The sequence below is a fragment of the Xenopus tropicalis genome, chromosome 2 (genome assembly GCF_000004195.4).
Source record: "Xenopus tropicalis strain Nigerian chromosome 2, UCB_Xtro_10.0, whole genome shotgun sequence".
In the NCBI taxonomy this organism is placed as follows: Eukaryota; Metazoa; Chordata; class Amphibia; order Anura; family Pipidae; genus Xenopus; species Xenopus tropicalis.
Genome location: NC_030678.2, coordinates 20,215,541 through 20,241,105, shown reverse-complemented (window position 1 = coordinate 20,241,105; position 25,565 = coordinate 20,215,541). Strand labels below are relative to the sequence as shown.

Genomic DNA, 25,565 nt, shown 5'->3' with positions numbered 1-25,565 from the left:
TATTTATAATTTTGTGTAAGGTATTGTCACCAGTGTTGCTGTTTCTGCAGCCTTCTGTTCTTACCTTCATCCTATAAGCTATAGCTATTGCTTTTATTTGTATTGTACTCTATGGGGCCGATTTACTAATCCACGAACGGATCGAAAGCGTCCGAATGCGTTTTTTTCGTAATTGCTTTTATTTGTATTGTACTCTATGGGGCCGATTTACTAATCCACGAACGGATCGAAAGCGTCCGAATGCGTTTTTTTCGTAATAATCGGTATTTTGCGATTTTTTCGTCGCCGTTGTGACTTTTTCATAAATTGTCGCGACTTTTTCGTAGCCGTTATGACTTGCGTGAATTGTCGAGATTTTTTCGTAGCCGTCGCAAAAAAATCGGAAAGGTTTGGCCGCCGTTTACTAGCGCTCAATACGAAAAAGTTGCAACAATTCGCGCAAGTCGTAACGGCTACGGAAAAGTAGCGACAATTCACGAATAAGTCGCGACGGCTGCGAAAAAAATCGAAAAAAAATCCGAAAAAGCCGCAAAATGTTAGTTTCTAATCCGTTTTTTTCCCATTCGGGATTCGGATTCGTGGATTAGTAAATCAGCCCCTATCTATTCCAATTTGTGGCCCTGGTTCTGCCAATTGCTCCCAGCTACTCTTACAATTCATTCCCATTTACCTCCCAGCAGAGACTGCCTATATATAATCTAATCTTGAATTGAACCCTAGTCAACTTGTTTTCCCTCTTTATAACCCTTCCCTGACACATTAAGCAAAACTACCCCATAAATGCGAAAAGGGCTGGCAATAAAAACTGGACCAATTAACAAAAAGTGGTGCAATTAAAACATGTTTGTTTTTATTTAAAGAAAAAAACATTTCAAACATGAACAGCCTGACGTGTTTTGTGCCAAAAGGGGGCACATTGCCAGGCTTGAAATTGAGCCTACCTTCTACCTTGCCTTAACACTAGTGATGAGCACATTTTTTGTTGTGCCATTGGCAAATTTTTTCGTGAAACTGCTCCAAAAATTTGCTGTGACAAAATTTGCTCTTGTGCTCTGATAAACTGCAGTCACACTTTACTGCTGAGCTGCAAGTTGGAGTGATAGCCCCTCCCTCCCAGCAGCCGATCAGCAGAACAATGGGAATGGAGCAAGATAGCAGCTCCCAGTAGATATCAGAATAGCACTCAATAGTAAGAAATCCAAGTCCGGCTTGGGACTCCTCCAGTTACATGGGAGTAGGAGAAACAATAGGTTAGCTGAAAGCAGTTCTAATGTGTAGCGCCGGCTCCTTCTGAAAGCTCAGACTCAGGCACAATGCACTGAGATGGCGCCTACACACCAATATTACAGCTAAAAATACAATTGTTGGTTCAAGAATAACATTTGAAATGGTAGAGTAAATTATTTGCTATGTAAACTGTGCAATTCAGAAATAAAAAGTAACCCATAGAAAGCATGTCGGTGTTATATATGATAATATATTTCATATGATAAAATATGATATAAGATGTCTGTTGCCCAACAGATGTTGTTGATCTCTATTACCCAGCATCCCACTAATAGCTGAAAGGCTGCAGGGGAAACCCCACTGATATATATATATATATATATATATATACTGTACAAACTATATGGCCCATATGACAGAAAGATATTATTATTATTAGGTCCCTAAAAGTACATTATTATTTTTCAATATTAAATGTTTCTTTAACACAGCAAATGGTTATTCTTACTGATCTATATACAACAAAGATTTACATTGTATCATTTAGAGTAGGTTCCATTAATCTTGGTTAATTAGCAGTATATGAAATGCATTGTGGCATAGTAAAATAAAAAAAGCTCTGTCTATTCATCGGCTTTTACACAACACTTACTTGTTACATTGTCGCTCAGAAATGTGCCATATATCGCTTTAAATCCATTGTGATTATTACTATAATCCGTTATAAACTCAGCTGTTGCCTGATTGGAAAATATTCGCACGGTCCCAGGATTTGTTCCCCAGAGGGATGCTAGGAATAAACACACAGAACAAGTGGTAATTAAGGGATTTTATGAATTACAATAAATAGTATAAATGCCACTTCAATTGCAGAACAGACTGTTAGGGGGGAAAAAAATGAAAATCGAATTGCCTAAAACTGTTTATTACGCAGCTTTTTTTTCTCCCATATAAAAAGTCAATTAGAGGTGTTCCAACGGATCTCTCAATTGAGCCATATAAAAGGTGCCCTTTTAACTTGCCACAGTTCACTAATTACTGCTCTGGCAATGTAATTTCCTGAGGTTCAGTAAATAATAAAGTCTACTGTTAATCATGAACTGAATACAGTTTAATTGTACGAGGCTACCCAACAGATTTGTGCAGCCCTGTTATTATTGTGGATGTTAACAATCGCCGCAATCATTCTTCAGGTCATAATTCAGCCAAGTTCAGCGGGTACAGGCGTTTCTCTAGCAGCTATAACAGATTTGAATATAAATCTAATATTTTGGATGTACAGGTGTCTATATAGTTATATGTATGTACTGTATTTAGACTATGTACTATATGGTTAAATAGTATATAGGTTGCATTAAAATACTCCACTCACTTCATGTTTCCATTTACAGGCATTGGATCCGTTATCCCAAAAACCTTTATCCCGAAAGCTTGGAATTACGAGAGGATCATCTCCCATAGACTCCATTTTAATCAAATAATTCATATTTCTAAAAATGATTTCCTTTTTTTCTGTAACAGTTAAATAGTACTGTTTTTGATCCTAACTACAATATATATATATATATTATATATATATATATATATATATATTATATATTATATATATATATATATATATAATAAACGATTCATCTTATTCATCATACTCCGTGTGTATCTGACTATTTCCTGCACAAGGATCACCTACCTGCCGGTAAGCTACTACCCCAGGGAGGGGCAAGGTACTGGGGGCTGTGTGTGGATCCAAGGCAGAGGTACTAGAGACTGTTAATTTCCCAGGGGGTGGATTATAGTTCCACAACACCATCCCTGGGTGGAGGCACGCCTTTAAGGGAGAAATCCTTATTAACCCCCATAGTAAGCGGGGGCTCAGGACTCCTGTAGCGCCAAGAACCAGTAATCAGCAGGTAGCAGCACAGAATAACCAAAAAGTGGGCTACATATATATATATATGTTGAGGGCTATTTTGAGGGCTATTTTAATTGACCACATTCCTCTACCGACACGGGGTGGAGATCGGTCCAAATTACTCTTACAAAGGGAGGCCCGGTGGATCCGGAGATTGGACACTATTGCCCCGCGTGGCCTTAATGAAATGTTCTCACTCTCGTGTTTTTTATGAATTTAGCTGATTGACTATCGATGGAGTGCTATACATTATTTATAACTAACCTTGATTACCTTTATACTGTTTGGCGCTACTGAGAATTATTCCTCCTATATGAGATCCCTCTGTAATGTTTAGCATGCTATGGACAGGGCTTATGGTTTTAATCTTTTTAAGTTCCCCTATATTTATTTGTATTTATGCACTTATTCACTTTATTTATCTGATTCTGGAATTGGCTATGCTGTTCAGCAAGTCAGCTCCACTAAGCTTATGACATTTTGAATATATATCATGTTCCCCTTTAGGGTATGATATCTTTTGCTTCACTTTCAATTATATTTAGGTTTAGCTAGCCCCTGTGTTTATTTTGGCTAGTGATATTAAGATATAAAGGATTAATTCACATTAGCAATATGATGTACACTTTTAATGAAATTGTTTTTATCACTAGAGATTTCAAACTCATGTGACACATATATTAATTAGATATAACTCACACACACACACAATATATATATATATATATAGTACTATATATATATATATATATATATTAGTCCTTACTAGAGGCAAAACAATCCTAGCAGGTTGTTATTTAATGTATAAATGATTTTTTAGCAGACTTAAGGTATTATGATCCAAATTATGGAAAGACCTCTTATTTAGAAAACCCAGGTCCCGAGTATTCTGGATAACAGCTCCCATCGCTGTATTAACATGGTTGAAAGCTGCCATACTAATTAAAAATAAACATAATCTATATATAATCTATTTACCAGACAGTAATAACACTATCATGAAATGCGTGTTTGGCTTTACTTAAATGAAAACTAAAGGGTAACAAAGAAGTCGTTTAGAAACGTTGTATATTATGTTTGGGGCTTCTGCATCAGCCCAAGGCACCCACAGCCCTTTAGCAGGGAAGATCTGCCCCTCTGAATATGCCCCCAGTAGCCCCCCATCTTCTTTTCTGTTCATTCACATGACATGCTCTGGGCTGCTATCACTTATCTGAGCTTAGTCGCTGGCTTACAATATATTGTGTTACATTACAGCTCAGAACCCAATTTGCATCACAAGCATCAGCTTCTGTGACAGACAAACCTCATTTCCTGCTTCATAATTTACAACGACCCCTAAGCTTAGCTTCTCAACAGCTGCCCGGAGCCCACTGAGCATGTGCAGTGTCACTGACACTTCTCACAAAATCCAAAATGGTGACCCTAGTGGAAACATTTAAAAGCCTGAATAATTACTATTATAGAGATTCTGAAACTTTAGGCTGGCACAGTAAGTTTAGTATAGGTATGGGATCCTGAAACCTGTTATCCAGAAAGTTTCAAATTACAGGAAGGTAATTAATTATTTATATTTTCTATGTAATAATAAAATAAAACTTTGTACTTGAACTCAACCAATATTATATCCTAGCCCAGTGATCTCCAACCAGTGGCTCAGGGGCAACATGTTGCTCCCCAACCCCTTGGATGTTGCTCTCAGTGCCCCCAAACCAGGGAGTTATTTTTGAATTCCTGACTTGGGGGCAAGTTTTGGTTGAATAAAAACAAGATTTACTACCAAATAAAGCCCCCTGTAAGCTGATAGGGTGCATAGAGGCCCCTAATAGCCAATCACAGCCCTTATTTGGCTCCTCCATGAACTTTTATGGTGCTTGTGTTGCTCCCCAAGTCTTTTTACATTTGACTGTGGCTCACGAGTAAGAAAGGTTGGGGATCCCTGTCCTAGCCCAATATCCTTATTATATTATACCATAGTATACTTGAGGAATGAAGATCTAAATTACAGGGAGACTTGTTATCTGGAAAACTCCAGGTCCCAAGCATTCTGGATCAGGTACCATACCTGTATATAAAATATAGCCTTTCTACCCATATTTGTTTTTAGGGTTTCTTTTTAACCACAAGTTTCAGATATGAGAGTGCCATTGACTTAAAAAAAAAATACAAAAACAAGCAACAAAATGCCTCACTAAAGGGAAGCATGTTTGGATTAAACACTACTGATGTATCTAAAGCATAGACAAAAAAGAAGAGAACATCAGTGTCAAGTGTGTAAAACAGGGTCCATTGAATGTTTGTCTGTATATGAAGACACATCCCCAGGCTTATGAGTTACTTTATGTTAATTTTACATTTTACTTAATAAATGTAGTTAAAAAAATAAATGTCCTGTATATGGTAAACACCGTGAACCCAAAGAATAAGCTTTTTCCAGAGCAGGTTTTAATAGAAAACATTCAAGAATGAGACCTCTCTGATATACTGTACCTAAAAACAATAAGGCTTACAGATCACTTCTAAACTGAAGGAAATATTGTCCTGTTATAAGGCATTACCTCTCTTGGGTGCCGTATTACTTGAAGGCAGTAGCTTTTCCTAAAAACAGCTTTGTATTTTCCCATTAAATGGTTACAATTCTTTTTGCTCTCAGTGTAAAATAAATAGAGTATTTATGGAACTGTATATTTCTCATTACATCTTTTTATGCCATCCACCTGGCTCCCTGAAATTGTCAATTAAAAAACCCCTCAAACTTGTGTATAAAAAGGTGGGCAGAGGGCAAAGTTTGTGTTTGGGAAGGCTAGTTGTGAACTTACTTACTAAAGCATCCCTTCATGAAAGTCATCTATATAGAAACAGTATATAACTATGTATATATATATATAGAGAGAGAGAGACAGAAAAAGAGAGAGAGAGAGAGAAAGGAGTTTTGGATAGCACACAAAAAAAGAAGTCCTTCATAAGAAGATTTCCTTCATAAGAGCCAATGTTTCGGCCTCGCAAGTAGGGGTGGACTAATTATAAAAAACTTTTAAAACTTTTTTATATAATGAAAGGCACTACGTTTGTCCAGGAGCAGTAACTAGTTATTTGATTAAAATGGACTCTGTGGGAGAAGGTGTGGGAGAAGACCTAACAGTAATTATGAGTTTTCTGGATAATTGGTTTCTGTGTAACAGATCTCATACCTATGTAATAAATCCAGTTTAATTCAATGTATAGGTGATTTGTTCCAGGAGACTAGAATGATCCTCTGTTTTCTATATGCTAGTCACTGCCATATAGATTGTAAGCTCTACGGGGCAGGGACCTCCTTCCTCTTGTGTCCTTGACTCTTAACTTGTTGCAGCTGTATTTATCTTGTATCTATCTGTATTTATTGTTGTACTTTGTATTTATCTATTATTATCTTATTAACCCCCTGTTTGTATTAATGTATTCTACTGTACAGCGCTGGTGGGCTTTATGTTAAGACACCTGTCTAGGGGTTTGTGCCCCTAACGCTGAGTTCTTGAATTGTACCTCTGCTGGTTTCTGCCTCAGATCCTGCCTAAGCACTTGTTTTTTTGTATTTTGAATATCTGGTTTGACCTATACCTGTTTATGACTACTGTATGTACAGTTACTACCACTATGTATGTTACTACCACTATGGGCATTACAAAGTAGCCAAAATATGGAAAAATCCCAGGCTGATGGTAATGTTTCTTTTGTTGGCAATCCTTAAGATTCTTGTTAAGAAATCTTCATCATATTCCAACATTATCTTACTCTTAAAAATAACCTCAGTGACTAATGGGCAAACTTAACTCCACCTTTCTTGGGGCCATGGAGGTGGTACTGTACTGAAAACACAGTTCATGCTGACCTTTCTCCACCTAAATTTATCCTGATTAACTATTGTAAGGCACAATATTTACACATTATCACAGATGTTTAAATTCTGCCTTTTTGCTTCTTCGTTTCCACTGTCAATTATTACTGGACAAAATTACCTTGTTTTTCTGGCAGCCCGTTGTCTTTTACTGCACTTAAAGTATTAAGTATTGCAGTTCAATGCATTCCTTGCGTTTTAAGCAGCTTTCAACTGATCATTTTTTGTTGTCTAATCAATTCTTGGCCTGTAATTGCTGTGTTTGAGTTGCTAAAGTGGATGTTTCATTTTCCCATAAATTATGTATTTTTGGTGCTCACCGCTGTTGTGGCCTTAAGCACCCAAGCAAATGTTTCATAGCCAAGGGATATTTTTTTATTTCTTTTTACACTGATGTCCTATTGAATGAGGTACTTTTGTTAAAGCTGGCAGCTGAGATGTCAAATGTGTGAGTCAGTGTGGGTCTGTATGTGAGTGGATAGATAGGTCAGTGTGGGTCTGTATGTGAGTGTATAGATAGGTCAGTATGGGTCTGTATGTGAGTGGATAGGTCAGTATGGGTCTGTATGTGAGTGGATAGATAGGTCAGTGTGGGTCCTGTATGTGAGTGGATAGATAGGTCAGTGTGGGTCTGTATGTGAGTGATAGATAGGTCAGTATGGGTCTGTATGTGAGTGGATAGATAGTCATCAGATAGGTCAGTGTGGGTCAGGTCAGTATGGGTCTGTATGTGAGTGATAGATAGGTCAGTATGGGTCTGTATGTGAGTGGATAGATAGGTGTGGGTCAGTATGTGAGTGGATAGATAGGTCAGTGTGGGTCTGTATGTGAGTGTATAGATAGGTCAGTATGGGTCTCAGTAGTCTGTATGTGAGTGGATAGGTCAGTGTGGGTCTGTATGTGAGTGTAGGTCAGTATGGGTCTGTATGTGAGTGTATAGATAGGTCAGTATGGGTCTGTATGTGAGTGGATAGGTAGGTCAGTATGGGTCTGTATGTGAGTGGATAGGTCAGTGTGGGTCTGTATGTGAGTGATAGATAGGTCAGTGTGGGTCTGTATGTGAGTGGATAGATAGGTCAGTATGGGTCTGTATGTGAGTGGATAGATAGGTCAGTATGGGTCTGTATGTGAGTGGATAGATAGGTCAGTGTGGGTCTGTATGTGAGTGGATAGATAGGTCAGTGTGGGTCTGTATGTGAGTGGATAGATAGGTCAGTATGGGTCTGTATGTGAGTGTATAGATAGGTCAGTATGGGTCTGTATGTGAGTGGATAGATAGGTCAGTGTGGGTCTGTATGTGAGTATATAGGTCAGTATAGGTTTGTGGGTGCTGGGTTTATTTGGTAGGGTTGAACTTGATGGATTCTTTTTTTAACCCTATGTAACTATGTATGTAACTATATGGTTACTTTAGTGTGAATGTTAACATTTTGGTAATATCAGCCTAAAGTTCAAGCATGTATAGGACATGGTCTTTACCATAATGTAAAATATATATGACATTACCAATCTCCTACCATCCATTACTTGCACAGTTATTTTTTTAATGCCTTTCAATTTTGCATTACCTTGTAAATTCCAAACTGTAGAGCCACAATATTTTTTATTCCTACAAAATGACTGATCATGTCATTCTGATTTGCTCAGCTCTCTTTATAGCTAAAGCAGATCTGTAGGAGAAAGCCTTTTCCGGTCATCTGTAAGGGCCTTTTCATTCTAAACTTGATGACTTTTCCAAATTGCTGCAGAATACATCTTCTCCATGTCAGTAAAGCTGGTTGGAGGGCACGCTGTGCACTTATAAGTCAACGTTCTCCTTGCTCTTAAAGACCCTTCGGGTGTTCTTTTCCATTTTTGCAGATATCTCAGAGGTCTATTTAGAATCACATTTTGGAGAAGGGAATGCATTCTGGTTTTAGAACATTTTAGGGATATAAAATGTAAAGGTCTAATGCCGAGTGAGGAACATACTTGGCAGTTTTCACAAATATGCTGTTTTCTCACTTTAACAATTTCCTCCTATTTACTAGAGTTGATTTCATTCTACCAATCAAGTTCTCTTTAGGCAGTGGCGCTTCTGTATTATCTTATTGATGCAGCAATCCTTGTACGATATCTCTTTTTTATACATATATAAAATGTTATGTATTTGACGTGACTTGTACTATCACTATGTAGACAGATGCAATACCGGCTCGTACGATGATCTTCGGCCGTGTCCAGCCTGCGCGCTATCTTGCTGATGGAAATCTCGCAAATTTAAAGAGATTAAATGTAATTTGATCGTGGCAGTGATGAATCGTATTATAGACGGGGAAAGATTAAAACTTCAGGAATTAGATAATATCTACTTTCACCAAATACTGAAAGTGTATGTTTCGCTCAACATGACTTAGAAATCAGGAACCAACCCTGCTCAAGATTGTTGTGCTTATTATTTCAAGCCATTTATATTTAGATAAAAAATAGAAAATTTGATATATAATTATGTTCTGATTCACTTGCTTCTTGAATGATATTCCTATATTTGCTTGCAGATTCTGTCTTTCTTATGGAAGCCATTTTGATTCTTATAACAACCTCCCAGTGGTCAATTATCAACTTCAAGATTGGTTACTGGCACCAGATATCACTCAAATGACATTGCATAGACATGTTGTGCTGCAAGTTGGAGGGATATCCCCCCCTCCCAGCAGCCAATCAGCAGAACAATGGGAAGGGAGCAAGATAGCAGCTCCCAGTAGGTATCAGAATAGCACTCAATAGTAAGAAATCCAAGTCCGGCTTGGGACTCCTCCAGTTACATGGGAGTAGGAGAAACAATAGGTTAGCTGAAAGCAGTTCTAATGTGTAGTGCTGGCTTTAATGTGCAGTAAGAGGAATACATATAGTGTTTAAAGATAGTTCTCTGTCCAGCCCACATATGCATTAGGGGTGTGGTAGACCTAGCGCTGCCTCAGGGGTCCTGGCCACCTGAGGCGGCCAAGTTGATGCTTCCCCCGCTCCCCCCACACTTAGCTTTTTTGCATTAGAGGGAAGCATGGGGGGTGCACATTGTTAGTGCAAAGAGTGCAATAGTGCTCTCTGCACTAGAAGTGGTGAAATTTAGATTTAAAAATCGGAGTTTCGGCTCTTTAAGTTACCAGGAGTGGCTTTTTGCCGTCCTTGGTAACATGCCGGGCACTGCCGCTTAAAGCAAACTCGCCTCATGGCAGCAAAACCCCTGGGTGGACCTTTAGAGACTGATTTTTAATGAAGCAAGCTGATTAGGACCACGCCATGTTAGCAATTTAATCTTAAATCTATCCTGGTCTTAGATTTATATGATCATGTGCAGTAGAATGAACCATAGGAGCCAGAAGGTCAGCGGTGCCCTCGGATTTGTACCCCTGGTTCTGATCTTCTAGTGAGGGTAGATCTTCTAGTGAGGGTAGGCGGGTGGGAATGAATTCAAGGTTTGGATGTACTGATCACTGGACAAGCACTTACCCCCCACACCCTCCTGAGTGGAACCATTTTCTTTGGCCCCTGGTAGAATGACTTGGAGGAAAAAACCCAAAGAAAACATTTATGGAAGGGCAGATAATGCAAAGAGAGAAATAATGTACAGCAGATTGCTTGTAGCCCATACAGATGTAGAACCTCTTCCACATTGATTTTTCAGTAACAAACACAACACAGAGGCCCATTTATCAATATTCTCATTTTCGTTGTTTTAGAGGTTTCTGAAACCACAAACAAACTCATTTTCTCTAAAACTATCAATGCTAAGTGATTTATTAAAACAGGCTTTTTAAAAAAAGCCCAAACAAAAAAATAGAAAAAAAGACGAAAAACACAAAGAATGATCTTCCATTTGTAAAAAGCACACCTGCCATTGACTTCTACATGATCTTGGCAACTATAGGGATTTTATTTCAGATTTGTCACAGTTTTGACGCATAATATATCAAATAGTATTTGTGGGTCAGTAGTGACTGCCATGTTTGCTTACATGAATATTATGCATATCTATCATCTATCTATCTATCTATCTATCTATCATCATCTATCCCTCTATAATCTATAATCTATCTATCACCTATCTATCTATCTATCTATCTATCTATAATCTATCTATCTATCTATCTATCTATCTATCATCATCTATCCCTCTATAATCTATAATCTATCTATCACCTATCTATCTATCATCTATCTATCTATCTATCTATCTATCTATCTATCTATCTATCTATAAATCTGTCTGTCTCGCTATCTATCTATCTATCTATCTATCTATCTATCTATCTATCTATCTATCATCTATCTATAAATCTGTCTGTCTATCTATCATCTATCTATCATCTATCTATAAATCTGTCTGTCTATCTATCTATCTATCTATCTATCTATAAATCTATCTATCTATCATCTATCTATCATCTATCTATCATCTATCTATAAATCTGTCTGTCTATCTATCTATCTATCTATCTATCTATCTATCATCTATCTATAAATCTATCTATCTATCTATCATCTATCTATCATCTATCTATCATCTATCTATAAATCTATCTATCTATCTATCTATCATCTATCTATCATCTATCTATCATCTATCTATCTATCTATCAATCTATGAATATATCTATCATCTATCTATCTATCTATCTATCTATCTATCTATCAATCTATCTATCTATCTATATAAATCTGTCTGTCTCTCTATCTATCCAAGTGCCTACATAATGCACAATAATATCATTAGTCAATTCTCCTTATTATGTTCAAAGCTTTTAGGGAAAGTGCTATCTCCTATACTCCCTATGGATTTAACAAAGAAGATCTCGCTCTTTATATACACAGTTGAAATGTATATACTGTAGATCTTTATTCGTTGACTGTTACATGGTCAGAAAAACTTACCTCTTAAAATCTTATTGGGTCCGATTCCTTCATAAATATCTAACACGTCTGAAAACTCTTCTGTATCAAATGACTGGAAGTCGAATTTAATGCTGTAGCCATCCCTGACACTGAAAGTAGAATTTTGCCGCATTAGTTTTCACACATTATGATATGGTTGTAATTATTGTAAAGCAGTCTGAAGCTTCTTGGCCGTAATGTAAGTACAGTGTAAACAGAAATGGTTTACCCGAACTTCTTGTAAAACTGTATTTTCATACAATAAGATTTTATTATTGTATGCCATTTTTACATACACTACATCCATAAAATTGCATTTTCCCACTGGCAACACAATACCAAATCTATGTATTGTTACATCCCATTCTTTTCCCTGCAGGTTTCTAAGAGATGTGCTTGAAGTATATCTGGATTCCCTTTCCTTTGTGTCTGGCAGAGCCCTGACTTTGTCCCATATTTAGTAAGCAATGACATTTTTAATAAAACATCTGCCGGAGCCGTGACACACTCCCTGGACTATTCAAGTGATCAGGCTGTAAATCTTCAGGCAATAAAAGGTGTCATATGGGATTTCCTTGCTGTGCGAATATGAGATTCAGTGCGCTGTGGTGAGAATTTCAAAGATATTCTAACTTTATATTAGTCTGGTACCTGTCATTTTATTTAGATTGTTGTAATTAAAGAGTAAAATAATGATAATAATAATAATAATAATAATAATAATAATAATAATAATAATAATAATAATATAAACAATAATATAAATATAATAATAATAATAATAATAATCCTGGGGGTTCAGCCAAAACCAAAAAAGTGGGTTTAGTGAATCCCTAATCAATAGTAAGAAATCCAAGTCCGGCTTTGGACTCCTCCAGTTACATGGGAGTAGGAGAAACAATAGGTTACAGAAAAGCAGTTTGAATGTGTTGCGCTGCCTCCTTCTGAAAGCTCAGACTCAGGCACAATGCCTTTTAATGAGCAGTAATAATAATAATACCACTAATAATGCCATTTATCATCAGCATATAAATTTAGTTAATATGCAAATGCATCCACATCACCAACTTTTTGGCCAATGTTTACTACTTATATGAACTGGTATGTTAATAGATTGTGACTAGTCCATTGGTGGACCTATACAACTGACGGGGCCGGCGGAACACAGAGAGCATGTGGATTTGGAACTTTCTGGATAACGGGTTTCCAGTTAACACATCCCATACTTGTATTAAAAGTGACTGGACAGCCTACTAAATATAAATTAATAGGTCAATAAAACAGTAAATATGAACAACTCAAATATCGTAAATATCTAAAATATGCATCCAAATTCATAAATATAGTGCAATAAAAAAGTTTATCAAAAATATTAAAAAACCGTAGTACAATTCCTTAGTCTGTATGGGACTAAGGGGTGAATGAGTGGTATAGGTTTCTGGAAAAATTTGGTTTTCCCAAAATTTTCATAATTCTGCACTAGAATTTCTCTATGGGGTCCATTTACTAAACAATTTTGAGATAATTTTGTATTTTTTTCTAATTTTTTTTGTAACTTATAGAACATTTTGTAATGTATGTGGAAAGTTTGTTAAAAACACACGAAAAAAATCGTATTTTGCGCAAAGACTACAAACATTTCAGAATTCTTTAAAGCTTTGTTTAAACTTTCCTCAGGACTATCTTTTCGCCAGGTTTGATCTGTCGAGGGCCATTGATTCCTATGGAAGGCTTCCAAAGCCAGGCATGGAAGGCATCAAACCCAGAAAGGTTTTCGTGGCAAACAAACTTTTCGACACGGAAATTTAGTGACTTTCGGAACCCAATTGCGATATTTTTGTACGAACGATAAAAGCATTTTTGTGACATTTTAGAACATCAGAAATTATCGTGGTTACTCTGAGTTTTTACCATATTGTGATTTAAGCCCAGAAATACATTGGATCTTAGTAAATGTGCCTCTATATGTTCTGCTTCACCAGGAAATCATTATTTTGCACCCCTTGCCTTCTACATTAACCAATAAAAGCATTTTTGTGACATTTTAGATTATCAGAAATTATTGTGGTTTCTCCGCGTTCCAGCATTTTCTCTGACCTGGTTCCTCAGTTAGAAGTTAATCGTTTTTCTTTGCTTCCTTGTGCAGAGTAAAGCCCTGCCCACACTTCCAGTCGAATTGAAGAGAGAACTGAACAGGAAGTGGGGGTGGGGCTTCACTCTGCACAAGGAAGCAAAGAAAAACGATTAACTTCTAACTGAGGAACCAGGTCAGAGAGAATGCTGGGACAAAGGTAGGTAATCCTGGAGACTGTTTAGAGTAATTTTACTGATAGAAAAAAAAAAGGTTTACTTATTCTTTAAGCCCAGAAATACATTGAATCTTATTAAATGTGCCCCTGTATGTTCTGCTTCACCAGGAAATCATTATTTTGCACCCCTTGCCTTCTACATCAACCAATGGGACCAGAGCCTTACTCAGCCCTCCCCCTGTCTATCTAAGGAGCTGTCCGTAGAGACCTGAAGCGTGCACTTAGCAGTGAGTGACCACATTAGGCTGCACTCAATCCGTAAGGGGCTGGCCGAGTACTCAATCAATCAGTGCTCCTGCACCCCTATGATCATAAATTACCCCTTTTATCAAGATTTTACATTTATTTATTACATTTATAATTATTTATTGAAAAAAGACATTAGCTCTGAGTGCCAACCTATTTTCTCTATGTTAATTAAAAATATCAGAAAATATTCAAGTGTAGAGAAAAAAAAACAGAAATTAAAAAAAAAAGGAAAATCTTATTGTTCATTCCAAAAAAAGATCTGCGGAGAGAAAAACCTGCTATTTCATCTCTTCATGTGCAAAATACTTCAGAATTTGGGCACAGAAAGTGAAAAGCACATTGTATTTCAAAGCCAGTAAAAATAACTTAAACGCTCAATACAAACTTTCAACAATAGAACAGCTGAAAAGGAAAATAAGAGTGGCAGATGCTGTGCAGCGCGGGAACTGAATGTTGATTCTTTGCTAGTTCCTATTTTGCTCTTTGCAGGTTGCGATTTTGTGCAGTTCTACTTTTCAGCCATGTTTGTGAAAAATCCCTGTCTATTTTTTCCTTTCTATGGTCCTTTTTTGGCTGCTTACAATGAATACACTCAACACAAACGTTAGCAGGCTATTTAGTACAGGTATTGGACCTGTTTAATAATTTAAACATAAAATCAACCCAATAGGATTGTTTTGCCTTCAATAAGGATTCATTATATCTTAGTGGGGATCAAGTACAGGTACTGTTTTATTATTACAGAGAAAAGGGAATAATTTAACCATTAAATAAACCCAATAGGGCTGTTCTGCCCCCAATAAGGGGTAATTATATCTTATTTGGGATCAAGTACAGGTACTGTTTTATTATTACAGAGAAAAGGGAATCATTTAGCCATTAAATAAACCCAATAGGGCTGTTCTGCCCCCAATAAGGGGTAATTATATCTTAGTTGGGATCAAGTACAGGTACTGTTTTATTATTACAGAGAAAAGGGAATCATTTAACCATTAAATAAACCCAATAGGGCTGTTCTGCCCCAATAAGGGGTAATTATATCTTAGTTGGGATCAAGTACAGGTACTGCTTTATTATTACAGAGAAAAGGGAATAATTTAACCATGAAATAAACCCAATAGGGCTGTTCTGCCCCCAATAAGGGGTAATTATATCTTAGTTGGGATCAAGTACAGGTACTGCTTTATTATTACAGAGAAAAGGGAATCATTTAACCATTAAATAAACCCAATAGGGCTGTTCTGCCCCCAAAAAGGGGTAATTATATCTTAGTTGGGATCAAGTACAGGTACTGTTTTATTATTACAGAGAAAAGGGAATCATTTAACCATTAAATAAACCCAATAGGGCTGTTCTGCCCCCAATAAGGGGTAATTATATCTTAGCTGGGATCAAGTACAGGTACTGTTTTATTATTACAGAGAAAAGGGAATCATTTAACCATTAAATAAACCCAATAGGGCTGTTCTGCCCCCAATAAGGGGTAATTATATCTTAGTTGGGATCAAGTACAGGTACTGTTTTATTATTACAGAGAAAAGGGAATCATTTAACCATTAAATAAACCCAATAGGGCTGTTCTGCCCCCAATAAGGGGTAATTATATCTTAGCTGGGATCAAGTACAGGTACTGCTTTATTATTACAGAGAAAAGGGAATCATTTAACCATTAAATAAACCCAATAGGGCTGTTCTGCCCCCAATAAGGGGTAATTATATCTTAGTTGGGATCAAGTACAGGTACTGTTTTATTATTACAGAGAAAAGGGAATCATTTAACCATTAAATAAACCCAATAGGGCTGTTCTGCCCCAATAAGGGGTAATTATATCTTAGTTGGGAAAAAGTACAGGTACTGTTTTATTATTACAGAGAAAAAGGAAATCATTTAAAAAAAATTATAATTATTTGCTTATAATGGAGTCTATGGGAGATGGCCTTTCCATAATTCAGAACTTTCTGGATAACGGGTTTCCGGATAATGGATCCCATACCTGTAATAAATAATATGAGGAGCTAACTTTTTGCACCACAAAAATCACATTGTTTACTAAGGTAGAACCTTGTCGGGTTTTGCTGTTATAGTTATATATATATATTTTCTTCAATTAATAAAGCTTGATAATTTGAGTTAGGAAAAAATATGACAACGCTTTTGTCCCTAAGAAATGCGTTCTATGGAGCAGTTTGGACATTTTCCTATTGGCCAAACTGTAAAATATATTTTACCCCAATATCCTTATATATTACAGCAGGGGGAATGTTAACCTATCTGCATTTTACAGATGATTAACGTGGTGTACTCCAGCCTACTTCTAACATTCAGAGCTGTGACAGTTGGAAATATCGAGCCCTATATTCAGTAAGTATATCTAACATACATTTATTGGCTTTAATTGACTTGATATTTCAAGAACATTTCGTTTTATTTGCTATTGTAGCAATTCAATTCAGAGTTTACGGTTCACATGTAAAGTAGTAATCTTTCCTACGTAAAGATAGTAACATAATAACTATGTTTTCCTGGGATAAGCAGTTACAACAGTCATTTAATACATGTAACTGCCAAAAAAGGGGTAATGGAACAATGACATGCAAATTATATACTTACCAGATGTTAACGAGGCTACAATGGGTATTTTCAAAATCATAGTGAAAATAAGTTACACATACATTAAAGGATTTTGATACCTAACACTGACATTGTTCCCCCGTTTACTATTTTTAATCAAATATGAATAATGTGACCATCTATTCTAACCACCCAGTTTAGGATAATACCTAAGAATTAAAAGAACTAATGCATTTCGAACAATAAAAGGGGGGTAATTATATTCCTTGCAGGTACTATAAACCCCCAAAATGGCAAAGTTTTATGTAATATCCAATGCTATGAATTTAATACATTTTGCAGACTCCTACTGTGAAAGTAATCTCCCTTATATCAGAAGTGGCTTTTTTCCCCATATGTAATAAAAAAGCACCATTGTCTTTTTGAAATATACTATAATACATGAAAGCAAAGTAACTGTTATACACAGAAATGTATCTGGTATAGGGCATATTATTTATATACTATAAGAACTCTAAAAGAGGTGGCTATTATATTGGGGGTGTAGGGCCTCTGAGTAGTGATGGGCGAAAAAAATTGTCAGACATGAATTTTTGTGTTTCGCCATTGGCGGATTTTTTCGCAAAACAGGAGAAAAAATGTGCAGTGGAAAAATTTGCCATGCGTCGTAAAATTGTCGGGCACATCAAAAGAATTGTTGCACATCGATAAGAATGGTCGCGAGTATTAAAAGAATTGTCACACGTCAAAAAAAGAATTGTCTCTTATCAAAAGAACTGTCTCTCTCATCAAAAGAGTTGTCTCTCATCAAAAGAACTGTCTCTCATCAAAAGAACTGTCTCTCATCAAAAGAGTTGTCTCTCATCAAAAGAACTGTCTCTCATCAAAAGAACTGTCTCTCATCAAAAGAACTGTCTCTCATCAAAAGAATTGTATCTCATCAAAAGAACTGTCTCTCATCAAAAGAACTGTCTCTCATCAAAAGAACTGTCTCTCATCAAAAGAACTGTCTCTCATCAAAAGAATTGTCTCTTATCAAAAGAATTGTCTCTTATCAAAAGAACTGTCTCTCATCAAAAGAACTGTCTCTCTCATCAAAAGAGTTGTCTCTCATCAAAAGAATTGTCTCTCATCAAAAGAACTGTCTCTCATCAAAAGAACTGTCTCTCATCAAAAGAATTGTCTCTTATCAAAAGAACTGTCTCTTATCAAAAGAACTGTCTCTCTCATCAAAAGAGTTGTCTCTTATCAAAAGAACTGTCTCTCATCAAAAGAATTGTCTCTTATCAAAAGAATTGTCTCTTATCAAAAGAACTGTCTCTCTCATCAAAAGAGTTATCTCTCATCAAAAGAATTGTCTCTCATCAAAAGAACTGTCTCTCATCAAAAGAACTGTCTCTCATCAAAAGAATTGTCTCTCTCATCAAAAGAGTTGTCTCTTATCAAAAGAACTGTCTCTCATCAAAAGAATTGTCTCTTATCAAAAGAATTGTCTCTTATCAAAAGAACTGTCTCTCTCATCAAAAGAGTTGTCTCTCATCAAAAGAATTGTCTCTCATCAAAAGAACTGTCTCTCATCAAAAGAACTGTTTCTCATCAAAAGAACTGTCTCTCATCAAAAGAATTGTCTCTTATCAAAAGAATTGTCTCTCATCAAAAAGAATTGTCGCACGTCAAAAGTATGGCCGAGCGACAATTTTTTTTTTATGAGCGACATTTTTACCGTTATACGTTTTCTTTTGAAAGATTTGTAAATTTTTTGACAAAACGAAACGGGACAGATTCGCTCATCACTACCTCTGAGTTTTCTTGAACACCACATTTTCTGCGTTTGGGGGTTTCAGAAGATTTCCTCTACCCAGTTGCTGGCAGCATGTTTAATTGCAGGGGTTGGGGGGGTAAATGATGCTGGAGGGTGTCCCGTTAAACAAGAATGAGTATTATAATGCAAACCCTTTCACTGTTCTATAAAAACTGGTTCCTCATAAAAATCGAACCACTCCCATAATGGCCTAAGTTTACCCCACTTACATGTAGAAGGAATTGACATTTTAATACATTTTGTCCCTGATTTTCAACCTTTTACTCTTGCATACAAAAAGTATTGCAGTGAAGGTGTATACTTTTCAAAATTATAAGTAAATTTAGGGATTGTTTATCAGCAAACAACACTATTCCGATTATGAGCATTTGAAAGTACAAAACAACCCTAAATGGACCAATGAAAGTAAAAATCCCCGCACTAGAAACTGGAGCTTGTACAATACCTATTTATATAAGCAGAGCTTTGCCCCGAAAGATGTATGTATGTATAACTTTATTTATAAAGCGCCACAAGGGTACGCAGCGCTGTACAGTCTTACAGAATACAAAATTACACACAGGGAGGACGAGTGATATAATAAATAAATACAATAAATACATATATGTATATATATAAGTGCCATGTGGTATGAGACACAGTAGGAAAGAGGTCCCTGCCCCATAGAGCTTACAGTCTAAGTGGTTGGGTAACATACAGGCACAAACTGGAAGGTAAGAGGCACCAGGTATGGGCATTTGCCCTTAAGCGCAGGACTGGGCAAAATAACGTTTTAGTGCTCCAGAAGGTAACAGCTGAGTTTTTTCTTAAAGAGAGTGGATGAGTTTTCCCTACGGAGGGATTCAGGGATGATGAATTATATATAACTGTAATTGCCTAAAATTACTGATAAAACCATAGCCAAGAAACTTTTTGGCTCTACTTGTTGGCTATACAATAACAGAACAGTGGAAGTTTGTTATTCTCATTTAAAAGGCAAATACACTGTAATATAAACTATTTGAATTGTCCTTTTCACAAAAGTACACCAAAGCCAGAAATGTGGACAGTCAGGCAGCTCTTTCTATTTCTCTTGGTTTGGTCATCAGGATAGGGTTCTGTTAATAGATAGCAATCATGCATCTTAGTTGCTTGGTTTTGCACAATGTAGGTTCAGACTGTGTAGGGTCATTATTTAAAAAAATAAAGAAAAACAGACCCGAACCAATGACCAGGAACTAAGCACAAAGATAAATGAGTTTACTTGGAAGCATTGAACTTGATGGACTCTGGTCTTTTTTCCACCCTATGTAACTATGTAACTGCTTGTGAGTAGTGATACGCAAATCTGGACCATTTTGCTTCACCAGAAAATTTGCAAAACCACAGAAAAATGTATGAAGTAGTGAAATTCCACCAAAAGTTTGTCAAATACATTGGAGGTAATGGGAAAATGAAATTACATTGCATTGAAGGTGTTTTTAAAGCTCTACAGCATCTATATTGTCCTACCTTGTTAGAGAAGCTCTACTATTCTACAACTTCTTAAGGTCCCCATGCACGGGCTAATTCTAGCTGCTGATATTGGTGCCTTGGACTGATTCGGCAGCTAATCGGCCCGTGTATGGGGACTACCGACGGGCCTGCCCGACCGATATCTGGCCTGAAATCGGGCAGATATCGATCAGGCAGGTTAAAAAATCTAGTCGTATCGGGGACCGCATCGGCTCGTTGATGTCGTCCCCGGACCGACTTTGCCTATACCCGTTATTATAATTCAATTGTTTGGCCCCAGGGATTCTCCCTATATCGCCCACCCATAGGTGGCAATGTCGCCAAGCGAGCGGATCTGAAGGAGAATGGGCACCTTTAGGGGGGAAAAAGGCTCTTATGTTGCCATTTTTTCCAAACACAACACCCGAATAGCTTCTTAGACAGACAGGGGGAGCACTGTGGAGGGTTCCCATGCAATTAGGTAATATGGAAGGCAAGGGGTGCATAATAATCATTCCAGGAGCAAAAACTCACATTTTTTTCTGGAGCAACAAAACACATGCTGAAATACTAGTGTGGATTTATGACAATTTGGGCACTGGTGATAACAGGAATTTTGTCACAAAATGTCATCAGAAGAAAAAGTTCACTCATCCATACTTGTGGTGATTCCTAGCAACATAGTTGCTAACCAAATAGGGGGTTACTAATTATTAGCAATATAGGTACCAGAAGAATGAACTCAACATTGTTGTGGATTAGATGACTCGGGGCAACTCAAGGGTATATCCAGTTCCAGGGAACCAAAATCATTAACATAATACAATTGTATTTTTTGTATTTTAAATTGTACTGTAATATTAATGTAGACATATTTTCTGCAGGAGGAATATTCCCAATTTCAAAGTTATTTAACATGGATTGTTATATTTAAAGAAAACAGTATTACCTTATAATCCATCGACAGGAAAGGTTTGGGTCATACAATTGTGGGTAATTTTTTGAATGAAACGTTCCAGAAGCTTCGGATAAGAAAAACTGCCCATCGCATGGTGTACCTGGTATAAAAATAATGCATGCAGTTGGTTTTTGTGCCACAAATATTGGTTTAAACTATTATATATTTTTGTGTTTTTTACCATCATTTTTGGCTTAACTCCACAAAATTCATAATACCTGATAACTAGACATCTCTATTGTATATGCAACTTTCAGGTCTGAATATATTATTGATATAGTTTGATTTGGTAAAGTAGTGTAGCCATCTTGCATTGCTTATTCCAAACCCTGCTGCCAGGATCCTCCTGCTCTTTCCAAAGAGGGAACCTGTTCAGCCTCACTTAATCTCTCTAGCATGGCTGCCTGTTAAGCAAAGGAGCTTACAGAATCCTTCTGCTAACATTCACAGCCCTTCCCTCCTCTGCTCCTCACTACATTTCTTCACTGGTCTCCCTACATGTTCCTGGTCGTCTCCTCCGCTCCTCTCAGAGCCTCCGTCTTCTTACACCATCCACACCCACTGCGCTCTCTCGTCTTAACCCTTTCTATCTCGCTCTGGAACTCTATCCCTGAATCCCTCCGTAGGGAACACTCACCCACTCTCTTTAAAAATAAGCTCAGCTGTTACCTTCTGGGGCACTAAAACGTTATTTTGCCCAGTCCTGCGCTTAAGGGCAAATGCCCATACCTGGTGCCTCTTTCCTTCCAATTTGTGCCTGTATGTTACCCAACCACTTAGACTGTAAGCTCTACGGGGCAGGGACCTCTTTCCTACTGTGTCTCATACCACATGGCACTTACTTCCTGTGCATTTATATATATTTATTGTATTTATTATAACACTTGTCCTCCCTGTGTGTAATTGTGTATGATGTAAGTTTGTACAGCCCTGTGTACCCTTGTGGCGCTTTATAAATAAAGTTATACATACATATACATACATACAAACCAGCAATTGTGTTACAGAGACACAAGCAAAAATCAAATATGAAATATCATTATTCTCTTTGTAGCTGTTTATTCTATTGAATGCACTTGTAATCTCTGATAAATCTAAACACCATATTATTCCTACCCTGACAAGCTGAACAATTTTTTCTTTCTATTGATATCTATTGATTTATGCCATCTCTCATCAGGAAGTCATGCTGTGAGTGTGCACCACCCCTTTCCAAGCAATGATCTACAATCTACAGACTCAGCAGGCCATAGGAGAGCTATTTTAAAGCAGTTTTTTTTTAGTTTTAATTGTTGTTTGAACTCTATTTCACCATTCATTTGCAAATATATATGTTTATTATTATTCCATGTAAACCCACAAAGCCAGAGAAAACTCATACAACCCAAAATTAAGGCTTCAAAAATGTTCCTCAACAAAAGCAAAGCAATCTGATTTCTAAGGACTTATAACAAAAAGTTCTCAATATATTGCTTATATTGGCCATATTCAAACAAATTTTTCTGTTGTTTCTTGTACTGAATAGTGATGGGAGAAAAGTTTCGTCAGGCATGGATTCGCGGCGAATTTCCGTGTTTCGCGGATTGTTTCGCGAAACGGATGAAAAATTTTGCAGCGGAAAAATTCGTCCAAAAAAAAGAATAGTCGCGGGCGACAAAATAATAGCTGCGGGCGACGAAATAATAGCCGCGCGACAAAACAATAGCCGCGGTCGACTAAACAATAGCCGCGCGTCAAAATAACAGCCGCGGGCGACGAAACAATAGCCGTGCGACAAAATAATAGCCGCGGGCGACGAAACAATAGCCGCGGGCGACGAAACAATAGCCGAGGGCGACGAAACAATAGCCGCGGGCGACGAAACAATAGCCGCGCGACAAAATAATAGCCGCGGGCGACAATTTTTTTTGTTGCACGACATTTTCGCCGTTTCGCGAAATTTCCGCCGTTTCGCGGATCTTTTGAAAGATTCGCGAATTTTTCGGCGAAGCGAAACGGAACAGATTCGCTCATCACTAGTACTGAATAATGAATCCATTATTTCTAACATATTGAGGCAGAATGCTATACTTAACTGCTGTCCTACTGGACAAACCTTTGTGGATTTGAAGGTGAAAACTTTCCTTAGTATAATTTCCTTTTACATTTCTATGTACAGGAAGTAGGGTCACATTACCCTATGGAACACAAACAGTGTATCAATATAAAACATCTGTTTAAGACTGTCTTCATAATTATGTTCCTTTTCCTTAATTTTTTATTTTTGCATCATGGTGCTTTCCTTATTTAAAATTCCCTTCTTGATCCAATGATTAATCACCTAAAATCATTAGACATTGCAAATACAGAAATCCGGAAACCCGTTGTCCAGAAAGTTCTGAATTACAGAAAGGCCATCTCCCATAGACTCAATTTTAATCAAATAATTCCCATCTTTAAAAAAGGATTTCCTTTTTCTCTGTAATATTAAAACAGAATGTCCTTATTGGAGCCAAAACAACACTTTTTTTTTTAGCAGACTTAAGGTAGGAGATCTGAATTACAGAAAGACCCCTTATCTGGAAAACCCCAGGTCCTGAGCATTCTGGATAATGGGTCCCATACCTGTACAAAGGTTGTGTGAGTTTTTTCTCAGTTTTTGAATTTAGTTAGTAGTATCCAGGGGCGATTCTGGACATATCGCCGCCTGAGGCGGCTCCTGGATGCCGCCCCCCCCCCCCCCGCTCCCCAGCGCTTACCTTCTAAACGCAGGAGCGGGTCCGGGGGCGGTGAGATCGCTAGTGCAGAGAGCGCAATTGCGCTCTCTGCACTAGAACACTAGAAGAGACGAATTTCTGGTATAAAAACCGGAAATTCGGCTCTTAAATTTACCAGGAGCGGCTTTTTGCCGCCCCTGGTAACTGGGGCGCTTCTGCCGCCTGAGGCGAGTTTCTCAACTCGCCTAATGGCAGAAGCGCCCCTGGTAGTATCTTAGACAGTGCTCTACAAAACAATTTGGCAAAGGTTTGGCTCACGTTCTTATAGATAACATAGAAGAGATGAGCCATGTGCAGAACTTATGAAATACATTTCTCTAAGGCAGCAATTTTAAGGGTTTGTAAAGTCAACCAGAAAAATAAGTCCTATTGTTTCATTTTAGGAACAGGTTTGGGTAAGTATTATCGCATGCGTTAAGTCGCATATTGCATGCGTTAAATAGCGTGCAACCGAATGCGTTCATTTTAATGCATTGCGTTAATTAGCGAATGAAAAGAATACTAACGCATGATTCACAAACACTTAGATGCGCTAAATATCACATTAGTCTGTGCGAAAATTAACACCTACTTGGGGCAGGCGGTAATTATAGAAAAGTACAGTAAATGAGCTTTTGGCAACACAATATGGACTTTGCAGTGGGATTTATTCAAGTCTGTGTTGGCCCCAGAGTGATGCAGCCGCCAGTTTGCAGGGAAATGGGCATTTTCAAAAAATGTAGTTTTACGAATGTAATGGCATGTATGGCTAATATGGCGTGTGTTTTTTCGCACGCACCAACAATTTGTGCGTGCTCGTTAATTAGCGCTCGTTGCGTCAAATACCGCGAGAAAATAGTCTTCGCGACTTAAATAACGCAAACAGCATCGTGTCTAAATTAACGCAAATATACTTTTAGTGAATCGTGCGTTAAAAGCGAAAAATAAGACACAATAACATTTTTACTGCATGCTATAAACAGCGCTTGTTTTAACGCACCTTAGTGAATCAACCCTATAATCTGGTATGTAGTCCTGTGGTCCCCAACCAGTGGCTCAGGGGTAATATATTGTCCATCAACCCCTTGGATGTTGTTCCCAGTGGCCTCAAAGCAGGTGCTTATTTTTAAATTCCTGACATGGAGGCAAGTTTTGGTTGCATAAAACCCAGGTGTACTGCCAAACAGAACCTGCAGGCTGTCAGTTCTTAAAGGGACTACCAAATAACCAATCACAGCGCTTATTTGGTACCCCCATGTACATTTTTCATGCTTGTGTTGCTCCCCAACTCTGTTTAAATTTGAATGTGGCTCATGGGTAAAAACTGGTGGGGACCCCCGATGTAGCCCATGATCATTCCAGGTGATACCTCTTTTAACATCCGTTTTTAAATGTGAAACCAGTGTAGAATATAAAATAGAAATGCCAGCTTCATATTTCCAGATTTCTTCAGACTTTTTTGGGTTCAGTCACCCATTTGTAGTTCAACATTTGAAGCACTCCCAGCAATTTGAAATGTT

General features: G+C 37.4%; 1 protein-coding gene across 1 annotated transcript in view; it reads right to left on the bottom strand.

The window, feature by feature from the left end:
* The window catches only part of tmprss15 (transmembrane serine protease 15), a 195,244-nt gene that overhangs the window by 122,048 nt on the left and 47,631 nt on the right, over positions 1 to 25,565 (bottom strand). The window contains exons 6-8 of the mRNA XM_031896188.1: positions 21,302 to 21,410; positions 11,928 to 12,037; positions 1,880 to 2,017 (exon numbers count right to left, since the gene is read on the bottom strand). Coding sequence (XP_031752048.1) covers positions 1,880 to 2,017; positions 11,928 to 12,037; positions 21,302 to 21,410 — 357 coding nt within the window. The remainder of the gene's footprint in view (positions 1 to 1,879; positions 2,018 to 11,927; positions 12,038 to 21,301; positions 21,411 to 25,565) is intronic.